Source organism: Erinaceus europaeus, chromosome 7 (genome assembly GCF_950295315.1).
Source record: "Erinaceus europaeus chromosome 7, mEriEur2.1, whole genome shotgun sequence".
Lineage (NCBI taxonomy): Eukaryota > Metazoa > Chordata > Mammalia > Eulipotyphla > Erinaceidae > Erinaceus > Erinaceus europaeus.
The window spans coordinates 109646761-109660856 of record NC_080168.1 but is presented as its reverse complement, the minus strand read 5'-3'; the positions used below and the strand labels follow the sequence as shown (position 1 = coordinate 109660856).

The 14096-nt window shown below is 36.4% G+C and overlaps 1 protein-coding gene across 1 annotated transcript; it reads left to right on the top strand.

Annotated features, from left to right (window-relative positions):
• Positions 1–3407: 3407 nt before the first annotated feature.
• On the top strand, positions 3408–4376 carry LOC103109246 (olfactory receptor 6C6-like). The gene has a single exon (XM_007518290.3). The coding sequence runs from the start codon at positions 3420–3422 to the stop codon at positions 4374–4376; it is 957 nt and encodes a 318-aa protein (XP_007518352.1). The 5' UTR covers positions 3408–3419.
• The last annotated feature ends 9720 nt before the right edge of the window (positions 4377–14096 follow it).

The following is a 14096-nucleotide window of genomic DNA, read 5'->3' as shown; positions in this document are numbered from 1 at the left end:
CATTTGAGAAAGTCTAGATTTTTTTTAAAGAAATTGATCTGGTGTTTCTTTCTTGCTTAAGATTAAAGTGTTCAGGATTTCACTTAATTATATGAATTCCTAGAGAAGACAATTTCTTGGTTGTTTTGCTTTGCTATTAACCTGAGCTCTGTTCAACTCTGGTTTACGGTGGTTTCATGGATTGAACCTGGAACCTCACAACCTCTGTCATAAAATTCTTGTGAAGAATACTAAGCTACCTCCCTGGCTGTCTTGTAGTTTTTTGTTTGTTTGTTTTTTAAGAATGGAAGGTGATAAGCAATTTATTTTCAGACTTAAAAATAGAAAGTCCTTCTTTTTTAGTTTTCTTGACTGGCTTTCTTTTTGAGTGATGAGAAATTCATAAGAGGCTTTTTATTTAATATTTTATTTATCTATTAATGAGAAAGATAGTAGGAGAGAAAGAAAGAACCAGACATCACTCTGGCACATGTGCTGCTGGGGATTCAACTCAACACTTCATGCTTGAGAGTCTAATGCTTTATCCACTGTGCCACCTCCCGGACCACCATAAAAGGCTTTTTAAAATAGTATTTTACAGTATAGTCTCAGATATAACGTGATTTTTATTGATTTTGTTTATCTTTCTATATTTGTACAGTTCAAATACCTCAGATACTAAAGTTCTTTTTGAGTATACTCTTGTGTCATAAGCTAAGTATTCCACATAGCTTATTTTCCTGTTTTGAAGTAAAATGCCCTAAAAACATCCCTACCTGATTAAAATACAATTAAAATTTCCACTTTGAAATTGAATTTATTTGCAACATTAAATTTAGTGTTGACTGAGGGGAATAACATAATGAGTATGCAAAAAACCTTTATGCCTGAGGCTCTTAAGTCCCATGTTAAATTCCTTCCATACCACCACAAACCAGAGCTGAGCAGTGCTCTTGCGTCTCTCTTCCAAAAACAAAAAACGAATAAAATATATTTAATAAAATAAAATAACAAAGTATAATGTTGGTATGGTGTTGTTGTTTTAATATTAACAAGAGAAAGCTTCTTGTTAGAGAACACTAGACAACAGATGTTTCCCATATTGTTTTAGGGCTATGAAGCCATTGATAAGTCTTGTTGCTTATTTTCCAGGTTACAAGAGAGGGACAAAAACAGATGGACTTTTATTTTTGCATGTAGTTAGAACATTGTGAATACTAATCTCTAGAGAAACATCTTTTGTGTATGCTAAATTCAATATATTCTCCTGTGTCTTTTATTGAGCCAAAAGAAATAAAACTTTAGCTTAGCCTCATGGGATATGCTAATTATCTGTAATTAAACATTGCATTTCTTACTAGATTTTGATCTTTAATAAGCTACTTCTTGTGAAAGATTAAGAAAAGATTCTGAAAATGTAATTAACCTGCAAATGATGACTAGGCTACATTAGTGTTCTTTGTATCTGCAGTGCACAGTATAGAGTACAAGATACTGGTGTACACAGTGAATATCAAGTACAAAATAAGAGGTAGTTTGAAAGATACATAATACCATTTTACTGAATCATATGGAAAAATAATGTTTTATATCTCTTTAAGAACTGAGTAATGCTTGAAATGGCTCTCACTATTCTTAATTTAGTTAGCCCATACATTCTACTTTATAGCATGACAACTACAACAAATAAAATCCCAAAATACTCTGTGTAAGGTAAGTCACATTCTGAATTTAACTTGTAATTTTCAGAATCAAAAATTAGAAAAAAAATCCTAAAAGCACAAATATAATTTGAAAATTTTAGATCGTTATATTTGATCTACTACTTTTGATGGAGAAGAACAAATTGCTGTTTAATTAACCTAATATATTAAATTCACTGTGTATATGAAATACATCATGTATAAGCTATAACATCTTTCAGATACAAATGAATCTCTGACTTATTTTCTTTATCTAACTCTACGAGTTTGTAGTTACATTGACAAAATATGGGGGTGGGAGCTAAAGGAAAGCTATTTGTTTTTTGAGAAGCTATTCTTTACAGTTAGGAAATTAAGAAAATTTACACTCAGTTTAAGGATAAAGACGATTCCTGTATTTAACAAAAGTTGGAAAATAATGAAGGTAGCAAACAATAAATAAATAACATTTTTTACTCATTATATTTAGTCTACTACATCACAAAAATCTCACAGAAAATGAATGAAACATATATCCATCTAGAAATACAATAGAAGTTATTAAGAAAAACAAGGTGTAATGAAATAGAAATATTTTATGTTGGAATACAAGGGCTAGCATTTTTTTTCGTTTTGGTTTTTGCCAAAGGACTGCTCAGCTTTAGTTTATGATAGTGCAAAGGATTGAACCTGGGACCTGAGAACCTCAGGCCTAAGAGTCTAGTGGCATAACTATTGACTAGAATATTTTCTATGCACAACAGGTTAAAATTGGTGGCAATCAATCAAATATGTTTATGACAAAGATTCTAGGGGTTGGGTAGTTTCAAAACAATACATATGAACAAAATAATAGTATCATGCTATCTAGGAACGTAGAGGAATATAGTTGAACATGTATGAAAAGAGAAAAAAACTTACTTGGTTTATGTTTTTTTCTCTTATAACTTATTTAAAAGAAAAATAGTTTTTGGCTATTGCCTAGAATTTCTGAAAACTGGTTTAGATAAAGAAGTCTTGTCTTTTACAAAGAAAGCCATTAGAGAAAAATAAATTATAATTAGTGACTAAAATACTGTTGCAGCAATCATCAGTGACAATTACTGCATCTGAAATTATTTTACGTAAAAAAGACTTATATAGCCTCTAATGCACAACCATGACAAATGTAATATGGGACTATTATAAATCTAATAAAGTATAAGGAAGATTGAAATTTAGGAAGATTTTCATTTTTCTGGCTTATTCTCTAAGCCGTTTTAGGCAAAATGTATGACTCTTTGGGAATTCTTAAAGTGATGGACCTAAAAATCACTAGAAAAGTATATACATAGCCTAGCTGATGAGTTTTACAAAGCTGAAAGAAAATGATAGTACAAAAATGTGAGAGAGAAACTATGAAATGGAACTTGGGATCTATAGAATAAGGTTGTCTAAGATATTTGGTAAGTTCAGAACATAAAAAATGACTTAATAATAACTTACTAGGTTAATGTCTTTAAGTAATAGGTTATAAATTAATGCTGACTAAATTGTGGAACTAAAATTCAAGTGACTTAATCTCCCTATTAAGCAGTAAGCAGAATTTATTCAGATCTTGTCAATAGAAAAATGACTGATACTACAAGGCATAATTATTTTGATGAACTTGAAAGTGTATTTGTGAAAAATTTGCACTCAGGTAAACTTTGGATTATAAAACATTTTATGACTGTGGTTTAGTTTTTGTTTTCTCTATTTTTGATAGGAAAAAAAAACATGAACAAATCGACGGAAATAAAGTTCATTCTGCTTGGACTGACAGATGATCCTCAACTGCAAATTTTGGTTTTCCTGTTTCTATTCTTCAACTATATCTTAAGTCTGATGGGGAACTTTATCATCATCATTCTTACCATGCTAGATCCCCATCTCAAGACGCCAATGTATTTCTTTCTACGAAATTTCTCCTTCTTAGAGGTTTCATTCACAACTGTGGGCATTCCGCGATTTCTGATAAGCATTCTGACTGGAGACAAAACGATTTCCTACAATGCGTGTGCAACTCAGTTGTTCTTCTTTCTTTTATTGGGGGTTACAGAATTTTATCTTCTGGCTGCTATGTCTTATGACCGCTATGTTGCTATTTGCAAACCCTTGCATTACCCAGTTATTATGAATAGCAAAGTGTGCTATCAGCTGGTTCTCATTTCTTGGGTAACTGGATTCCTAATCATTTTTCCTCCTTTGGCTTTGGGACTTAAATTGGATTTCTGTGCTTCTAGAACTATTGATCATTTCCTCTGTGACACTTCTCCCATCCTGCAAATCTCCTGCACAGATACACGTTTCATAGAACTAATGGCTTTTATATTAGCTGTGGTGACACTGGTAGTCACTTTGTTGTTAGTAGTCCTCTCTTATACATACATAATAAAAACCATTCTAAAATTCCCTTCTGTTCAACAAAGAACAAAGGCCTTTTCCACCTGTTCCTCACACATGGTTGTTGTCTCTATTACTTATGGGAGCTGTATCTTTATGTACATGAAACCATCAGCAAAGGAAAGGGTGTCTTTAACTAAAGGGGTGGCTGTACTCAATACATCTGTTGCTCCTTTACTGAACCCCTTCATTTATACTCTAAGGAATCAGCAGGTGAAAGAAGCTCTCAAAGATGTCCTTCAAAAGTTTTCTTATTTTCAAAGAAATGGGACAAAACATGGATATAAGTAGTATGGTGTTAAAAATTGACTAGTTCATGCCTATGGTCTTTCTCCCTTCAACAATTATCTTAGGTTGCTCAGTCTTCCTGTTCTCTCTCAGTTTTGCTTCCTGAGTAAATCTGTTTCTACCTTTTAAACAACTGTTTTATTACATCTTGAATATCAAAGTATATCTTTGACTAGTAATTAGTTAAGTAACAAAACAAAATAAGTTCTCTCAACATAATGTCTTTGAGGTTTACCCCAGAAATGATATTGTAAGTATTCATAGTTCATTCCTTTTTTTCTGACATTTAGCAGAATCCCTGGCATCCTTTTGTCATTGCTTGTTTTCTCTCCTCTAGTCTCATATTTCAATATTTTAACTTTTTAAACTTCTTTCTTCCTCTTCCTTTCCTTCTTCCTTTCTTTCCTTCTTCTTTCCTTTCTCTTTTTCTCTTTCTTTCTCTTCTCTCTTTTCATTCTTTCTTTCTTCCTTCCTTTCTTACTTTCTTTCCTTCTGTCAGAGAGAAAGTGACAGAGACTACAACACTGAAGCCTTCACCAATGCAGTGGGGTCTGGGCTCACATGTGGGTTACACAGAAGGCAAAGGAGCACCCTTTCCAAGTGAGCAGGCCCATATTTTGATATTTTACTCACTGAAGAATCTTTCACCAAAACCAAGGAATTTCATCTGGCGATTGTGAAATTTTAGTATATATTATATTCTGAAATGCCAATCATTAAATGCATCTAGTGTCACCTATTTACCCTTTTAAATAAACTATTATCTGCCAATAGGAAATTGAAAAGGACTGTTCCTATACTTAACCATGGCTTTACACCTTACTTCCTTTTTTCCAAGGCAGTTGGTACATCAGGAAAGTGTGTCAAGAGAACAAAGAAAAGAACATATGTGGAGGCACAATTCTTACCATTTTGTTGTTCATTTTATGTACCCTCTTGAGTTCTAATTTAATACTGTCTACCATTTTAAATTGCAACCGTTTCCAATATTTGACTTGCTTAAAAAAAACAAAACAGGAAATATTCGACAGAATATTGAAGAAACGAGTAGCAAAGATTTCAGATAGGAGCCCTTTAGAGAATTGTATAGGGATGTTTATGGGGAATGGCAGAGTGTATCAGTAATTTTTGAGAAAAGTTCCCACTTACTAAGAATTCACTGTGAATCTTGCCTATGTTTACCAGTCTGATAACAAACACCTTGGACCATACAGAATTAGCTACACCTCTAAATTCTAAATTTTGCACAAAATTCTATTGACAAATTCTGAACTGAAATTACACAGGGAATAAGATTCTTGGACATGGATCCCAGTATTTCCACTCTTTTTTTTATTGTATTACATGGGAAAGAGTTGATAACAGTCAATTCATTTGCAGATACTTTGTAAATAGCCAAAGACATGACCTCAGAAATTGGAAATCATTCCTTTTATCACTAGTTCTGAGCAAGGAGCTGTGAAGTATAAGGACAAAAATGTAAGTACTAGTATTACACTTCCTTGATCAACCACCCCCATTTAATAGAACACTATGTAAAGATTCTGACAATATGAAGACTTAAAATTCATCTCATTTATTCAGATTGCATCAGATGCCTCTGGCAACTGAATTATTTTTTTTCAATGAAGAATATAGACAGATGTCTGATGGAGGGAATAATTTAGTAAAAAAAGAAAATAAATTATATTAATACAAAAATACTCAAATTTTCTTTTTTTATTATTTTTTGCAATTATTTATTTACTTTTTCTTTTGTTGCCCTTGATGTTTTTCATTGTTGTTGTAGTTATTGTTATTGATGTCATCTGTCATCATTGTTGGATAGGACAGAGAGAAATGGAGAGAGGAGGGGAAGACAGAAAGGGGGAGAGAAAGAGAGACACCTGTAGACCTGCTTCACCACCTGTGGAGCGACTCCCCTGCAGGTAGGGAGATGGGGGCTTGAACTGGGATCCTTAAGGCAGTCCTTGTGCTTTGTTCCACCTGCACTTAACCCGCTGCGCTACCATCGGACTCCCCCAACACTCAAATTTTCTCATGAGGCTAGCATATATGTAGAGGCAAATTCTTTTTTTTTTTCTTTTCTTTTTTATTTAAAAAGGATTAACAAAACCATAGGGTAGGAGGGGTACAATTCCACACAATTCCCACCAACCAATCTCTATATCCCACCGCCTCCCCTGATAGCTTTCCCATTCTCTATCCCTCTGGGAGCATGGATCCAGGGCCATTGTGGGTTGCAGAAGGTGGAAGCTCTGGCTTCTGTAATTGCTTCCCCGCTGAACATGGGCATTGACTGGTCAGTCCATACTCCCAGTCTGCCTTTCTCTTTCCCTAGTAGGGTGGGTCTCTGGGGAAGCGGAGCTCCAGGACACATTGGTGGGGTCTTCAGTCTAGGGAAGCCTGGACAGCATCCTGATGACATCTGGGACCTGTTGACTGAAAAGAGAATTAACATACGAAGCGAAACAAATTGTTGAGCAATCATGGACCCAAAGCTTGGAACAGTGGAGAGGAAGTGTTAGGGGGGTACTCACTGCAAACTCTAGTGTACTTCTGCTTTCAGGTATATATTTTGCAGTAGTTTATGAATACGTGTGAACATATGCTCTCTCTCACAGAAACTGGTGTATATCTAGGTTTTGGGGCTTTGTTAGAAAGTGAACCACCTGAAATGGAATTAGAGTATACTATGAAAGGAAAAGTCTCACCCGAGTAATGAAGCTGAAGGGTTGTCATTCCACACGTGGAGTCTCTGGACACAGTCTGAAGTGAAGCATGTTGAGGTGGCAATCGTTGTGTTGGTTAGGTTGCGATCGGCAGATACAATATTATTTGATATGGATTGGGAGAGGCATACGGGAAAGTGGGCCCTATCCAAGGGTTCCAGGAGTGGGGGAAGTAGAGGCTCTATAGTGGAGATGTGAGGTTCCTGCTGTCTTAGGGTTCAAAAAGACAATCGATAGTTAATGTTATCATCACATTATTTGGTAATTGGGTTAACTTTGAAAAGTCCTTTTGTTAGGGTTTGCTGTACAGTACCCAGTATCTTGTATATAGCTGTGCCATTGGTTGCTTCTGATCTACTTGGTCTAGGCTTTTGAGAGAGTCTGCATATCAACTACACAGCCTATATATTGAAAAGATTCGTTTGTGTTTTGAAAAACTTTGAGACATACAATTAATTTTCCCCCTCTCATATTAATTAACTAGTGATTTATATGACTACATTTTACTAGGAGTGTACATAAGCACCATTCCCACCACCAAAAGACTGTGACCCATCCCTCCCACCCACTCCCACCCCCCACTGGCCGAGGAAGCTGCATGTCTACCCCACATCACAGGGTTTTTACTTTGGTGCCCTACTTACAATTTGGTCAGGTCCTGCTTTTAGTTTCCCTTTCAGATCTTCTTTCTCAACTTAATCCCATACTCATCTTTATGTTTCTGACTTAGCTCACTTAACATAATTACTTCTAGCTCTGCCCAAGATGGGTCAGAGAAGGTAGGTTCATTGTTCTTGATAGTTGCATAGTATTCCATTGTGTATATATACCACAGCTTTCTCAGCCACTCATCTGTTGTTGGGCACCTGGGTTGCTTCCAGGTTTTAGCTATTATGAATTGTGCTGCCATGAACATAGGAGTACACACCTTTTTTTGGTTGGGTGTTATGGAGTCTTTGGGGTATAACCAAAGGAGAGGAATTACTGGATCATATGGAAGGTCCATGTCTAGCCTTCTGAGAGTTTTCCAGAATGCTCTCCACAGAGGCTCTACCAATTTACATTCCCACCAGCAATGTAAAAGGGTTCCTCTGTCCCCACAACCTCTCCAGCATTTGTTGCTGCTGTCCTTTTTGATGTATGCCATTCTTACAGGAGTGAGGCGGTATCTTAGTGTTGTCTTAATTTGCATTTCTCTGACAATCAGTGACCTACAGCAGTTTTTCATATGTTTGTTAGCCTTTTGGATCTCCTCTGTAGTGAATGTTTTGTTCATATCCTCTGCCCATTTTTCGATGGGGTCATTTGCTTTTTTGGTGCTAAGTTTGCTGAGCTCTTTATATATTTTGGTGATTAGTTTCTTGTCTGATGTATGGCATGTGAAGATCTTCTCCCATTCTGTGAGGGGTATCTTTGTTTGTTTAATAGTTTCTTTGGATGTACAGAAGCTTTTGAATTTGATGTATTCCCATTGGTTTGTTTCTACTTTTGTCTTCCTTGCAATTGGGTTTGATTCATCAAAGATGTCCTTGAGGTGTAGGTGGGAAACTGTTTTACCAATGTTTTCCTCTAAGTATTTGATTGTTTCTGGTCTGACATCTAGGTCTTTGATCCATTTGGAGTTGATTTTTGTTTCTGGTGAGATAAAGTGGTTCAATTTCATTCTTCTGCATGTTACAACCCAGTTTTCCCAGCTCCATTTATTGAAGAGAGCCTCCTTTTTCCATTTAATCCTTTGGGCCCCCGTATCAAAGATTAGATGTCCATAGGTGTGGGGATTTATTTCTGGGCTTTCAATTCTGTTCCACTGGTCTGTGTGCCTATTTTTGTTCCAGTACCATGCTGTTTTGATGATGATGGATTTATAATATAGTTTAAGGTCTGGGAGTGTGATGCCTCCATTTCTGTTTCCTTTCCTTAATATTGTTTTGCCAATTCTAGGTGTTTTCAGGTTCCAGATAAATGATTGTAGTGTTTGTTCTATTCTCTTACAGAAGCTTGGTGGAACTTTGATGGGTATTGCATTAAATTTGTATATGGCTCTGGGGAGATTATTCATTTTGATGATATTTATTCTTCCAATCCATGAGCATGGGATATCTTTCCATTTCTTGGTATCAGTTTCTATTTCCTTGAGTAGCGACTCATAGTTATCAGTATATAAGTCTTTCACTTCTTTGGTCAACTTTATTCCTAGGTATTTGATTGATTTTGCTGAAACAGTAAATGGGAGTGATTTCTGGATGTCTTCTTCTTCAGATTTAGTGTTTGCATAAAGAAATGCCAGTGATTTTTGTACATTGATTTTGTAGCCTGATACCTTGATATATTGCCTAATAACTTCCAGTAGTTTTCTGCTGGATTCTTTAGGTTTTTCTATGTATACTATCATATCATCTGCAAATAGTGAGAGCTTGACTTCTTCCCTTCTAATCTGTATTCCTCTGATTTCTTTCTCTTGCCTGATTGCTATGGCAAGAACTTCCAATACTATGTTGAAGAGTAACGGTGACAGTGGACAGCCCTGTCTAGTCCCCCTGAGGGGGAAGGCTTTCAGCTTCTGTCCATTGAGTATGATGTAGGTTTGCTATATAGACTCCACTATCTTGAGGAATTTCCCATCTATTCCCATTTTCTGTAGAGTTTTGAGCATGAATGGGTGTTGGATTTTGTCAAAAGCTTTCTCTGCATCTATTGAGATAATCATGTGATTTTTGGCTTTGCTTTTATTGATGTGGTGAATGACATTGATTGACTTATGGATGTTGAACCAGCCTTCCATTCCTGGGATGAATCCCACTTGGTCGTGATGAACAATCTTTTTGATATTTTGCTGTATCTGGTTGGCCAAGATCTTGTTTAATATTTTGGTATCTATGTTCATCAGAGATATTGGTCTGTAGTTTTCCTTTTTTGTTCTGTCCCTATCAGCTTTTGGTATCAGGGTGATGTTGGCTTCATAGAAGGTGGAAGGGAGTATTCCTGTTTCTTTGGTCTTATGGAAAAGCTTAAGAAGTATGGGTACTAACTGTTTCCTGAAAGTTTTGTAGAATTCATTTGTGAAGCCATCTGGTCCAGGACTTTTGTTGTTGGGGAAGTTCTTAATAACGGTTTCAATTTCTTTGTCTGTGATTGGTGCATTTACACTTTGTAGTTTTTCTTGGTTCAGTTTTGGAAGGGCATATGCTTCTAGGAATTGTTCCATTTCTTCCAGATTCTCTAGCTTGGTGGCGTATAGTTCTTTATAGCAGTTTCACAGGATTCTCTCGATTTCTGTGGTGTCAGTTGTGATATCTCCTCCATCGTTTACTATTCTATTAATTTGAGTCTTCTCTCTTTTTTTGTTTGGTGAGTCTGGCTAGGGGATTGTCAATTTTGCTTAATCTTTCAAAGAACCAACATTTGGCTTCATTGATCTTTTGTATGGTTCTTTTATTTTCGATGCTGTTTATTTCTGCTCTAACTTTAGTGATGTCTGTCCTTCTGGATGCTTTAGGGTTCCTTTGTTCCTCTTCCTCTAAGTCCTTGAGGTAAGCAGTAAGGTCATTCATTTAAGCTTCTTCTTGGTGTTTAATATGTGATTGTATGGCTATAAGTTTCCCTCTCAGTACAGCTTTAGCTGTGTCCCAAATATTTTGATAGGTTGTGTCTTCATTTTCATTTGTTTCCAGGGACATTTGAATTTCCTGCTTGAGTGAATCTCTGACCCAGTGGTTCTTAAGGAGTATGTTGTTTAGTTTCCAAATTCTGTGACTTTTAATAATTGTCTATTTGATGTTAAATGTTAGTTTTACTCCACTGTGGTCTGAGAAGATACTGGGGATGATTTCAATGTTCTTGAATTTATTGATGCTATCTTTGTGGCCTAACATGTGGTCTATCCTTGAGTATGTGTTGTGTGGATTTGAAAAGAAGGTGTATTCCAGTTTTTTGGGGTGAAGGACTCTGAAAATGTCCAAGAGGTCTAGTCTGTCAATCTCTTCATTCAATTCTCTTGTATCTTTGTTGGTTCTCTGCTTTGTTGATCTGTCTAAGTGTGAGAGTGGGGTATTGAAGTCTCCCACTATTATTGTATTTCTATTGATGTATTTTAGAAATTCTTTCAGTAAGTGCTTAATGTATTTAGATGGTCCCTCATTGGGTGCATAGATGTTCATAAGTTTTCTTGGCTGATTGATCCTCTAATCATTATGTAATGTCCTTGCCTATCTTTTATTACTTTATTTAATTTAAAATCTATCATGTCTGAGATGAGAATGGCTGTTCCTGCCCTTTTTTGTGGCCCGTTAGCCTGTATGATAGTTTTCCATCGTTTCACTTTAAGTCTGTGTTTATCTTGTTGTAACAGATGGGATTCTTGCAAGCAGCATATGATTGGATTATGTTTTCTGAGCCATCCCCCAACTCTGTGCCTTTTGATGGGTGATTTTAAGCCATTGACATTTATTGATATTATGGATTTAATATATTGTAGTGCCATTGTTCAAAAAAAGTTTTTTTTTAGTTTGCGCTGATATATTGCCAGTATTATAGTGATGTTCTTGTTTATAAGAGGTCTTTTAGAACTTCTTTCAGGGCCAGTTTGGTGATGGTTGCCTCCTTTAACTGTTGTTTGTCTAAGAAGGTTTTGATCCCTCCATCTAGTTTGAATGAAAGTCTGGCAGGATATATTATCCTTGGTTGAAACCCTTTTTCATTCAGGGCTCAATAGATATCTTGACATTCCCTTCTGGATTTTAGAGTTTGAGTGGAGAATTCTGCAGATAATCTTATGGGTTTTCCCTTGTATGTGACTTTTTGTTTCTCTCTTGCAGCCTTTAGGATCCTTTCTTTATTCTTACTTCTTCTCATTGTGACGATTTTGTGTCTTGGTGTCTTCAGGTCTGGGTTGATTCTGTTTGGTACTTTCTGGGCCTCTTGAATCTTGATGTCCTTTCTGTTATTCAGGTCTGGGAAGTTTTCTTCTATTATTTCCATAGAGGTAAATTCTAGAACTATATCTACAGGGGGAAGAAACCTTCTGTTACAAAGTCCTCTAGGATAGAGTCTTTGTATTGGAAAATTGCAGGTCCTGGAAAGACTACTATATATTTTTTCTATTTTCACTCACTCACTCACTCACTAATTCATTCACTTACTCATTGTGAATGAATTAGTATTTTTGTATTGTCTTGATAAATAATTACAGAGGTCTAGCACCTTTAAATAACTATAGGAGGGGATAGGTGGTGGTGCATCTGGTTGAACACACATGTTACCATGCTCAAGGACCCAGGTTCAAGATCCCAGTCCCCACCTGCAGGGGCAAAACAGTGCTATATATAAAACAAATATACAAAAGGTAAAAGCAGACAAAGACCTGAAGATGTGAGAGTCTCAGTTGGCCCTGGTAATACATCTCTATTATATGGTATAAATCTGAGCATAAAATTGAGCTCGTTTTGAAATGCTTTTTGGACTTCACCTTTGTAATTGATAAAGCTTTCTCCAACAAGAATTACTTAGTAGAAGATTTCCCTTTTGCAGCTGTGAAAGAATTCTCTGAACTTCCACTGCTATTTGTCAGCTAACCTACCTCTTAATTGTTCAATCATAGTTGTTCATATCCCGTCTTTTTGTTTTCTTTAACTGTATGTTTATGTTGGTATTATAGCTTACCCCCAATAAAATTATATTGAAATTATGTGCAATTGACTTACTAAGTGCAACCTCCCATTTATTTGTATTGTTATTTTTTAGATAGAGACAGAGTGCAGAGAGGAAAAGTGAGACACCACAGCACTGGCCAAGCATGATGCTATATAAGTGATGTATTTTGCCAATTTTTGGTGAAAGTTGGCACTCCTGAATTTTAATTCTTCTGTTATGAAAATGTCATTGATTTAGAGAGCTTTGTAAGATTTAAAGAAAAAATACGGAACGAGGCAGTAGTGCAGCAGGTTGAGTGCACATAGTGAAAGGCACAAGGACCTGCTTAAGATCCTGGTTTGATCCCCCAGCTCCACACCTACAGGAGGTCACTTTGCAAGTGGTTAAGCAGGTCTGCAGGTGTCTATCTTTTTCTCCCCCTCTCTGTCTTCCCCTCCTCTCTCAATTTCTCTCTGTCCTATCCAACAACAACAACTACAACAAGCACAACCACAAGGGGAAAAAAATGGCCTCCAGGAGCAGTGGATTGGCAGTGCAGGAACCAAGCATCAGCAATAACCCTGGAGGCAAAAGAAAAAAAAAGCCTCAGCAGAAAGATTACTTGAATTTTAACTCATATGACACAGGATACCAAGATGGATTTGGCTTTTTTTGTTTGTTTGTTTTGTTTTGCTTTTTGTTTGTTTTGGTTTTTGCTTAGTTCATATTTCTAAAGGTCTGTGGGACTATGTGGAAGTTTGGTAGAGCTTAGGGAAGCTCCCCCCATCTTCACAGATGGAGGTCTGAAAAGACACCCTGGTTAGCCTCTCTCCACAGAGATGAGAAAAGAGACAAAAGTCTATCAGACTCAGCTTTCCTCTCTAAGACTCCCGCTTCACAAAGAGCTTACATCCCCGGCTGTCAGCCAAATGGTTGCACTCACTCAAAGTTCACACATTCCACTTCACCTTTTGATCACAAAGGAAGAGCACATCCTGTCACACACTCCTAACACCTGACAAGTAAAAAGCCCCCCAAGACCTTATTTCCTGGAGCCCTTTTGATGTCTTTAAAGCCTTGTTCTTCCTTCTCTATCTCACCTTACTGATTCAACCGCTATTCTTCTCTCAAATGCTTTTGGATAATTAAATGCCTGCATCAGGAGACTAACTGTATTGATCTTTATGTATCAACTCTTGTCCAGCCCCTACCATAGGGGGCATGCTGACCTTTAAGAAACCTGTGAATTTTGACTTATATGAAAACTGTTCTTTGTCTAGCCTTCTATATCAACCTAAACCCACCCCCCAATAAACGAGTGTGTTCATACCAGAATCCTCCTCAAGTTTCTTTCTTTTCACAT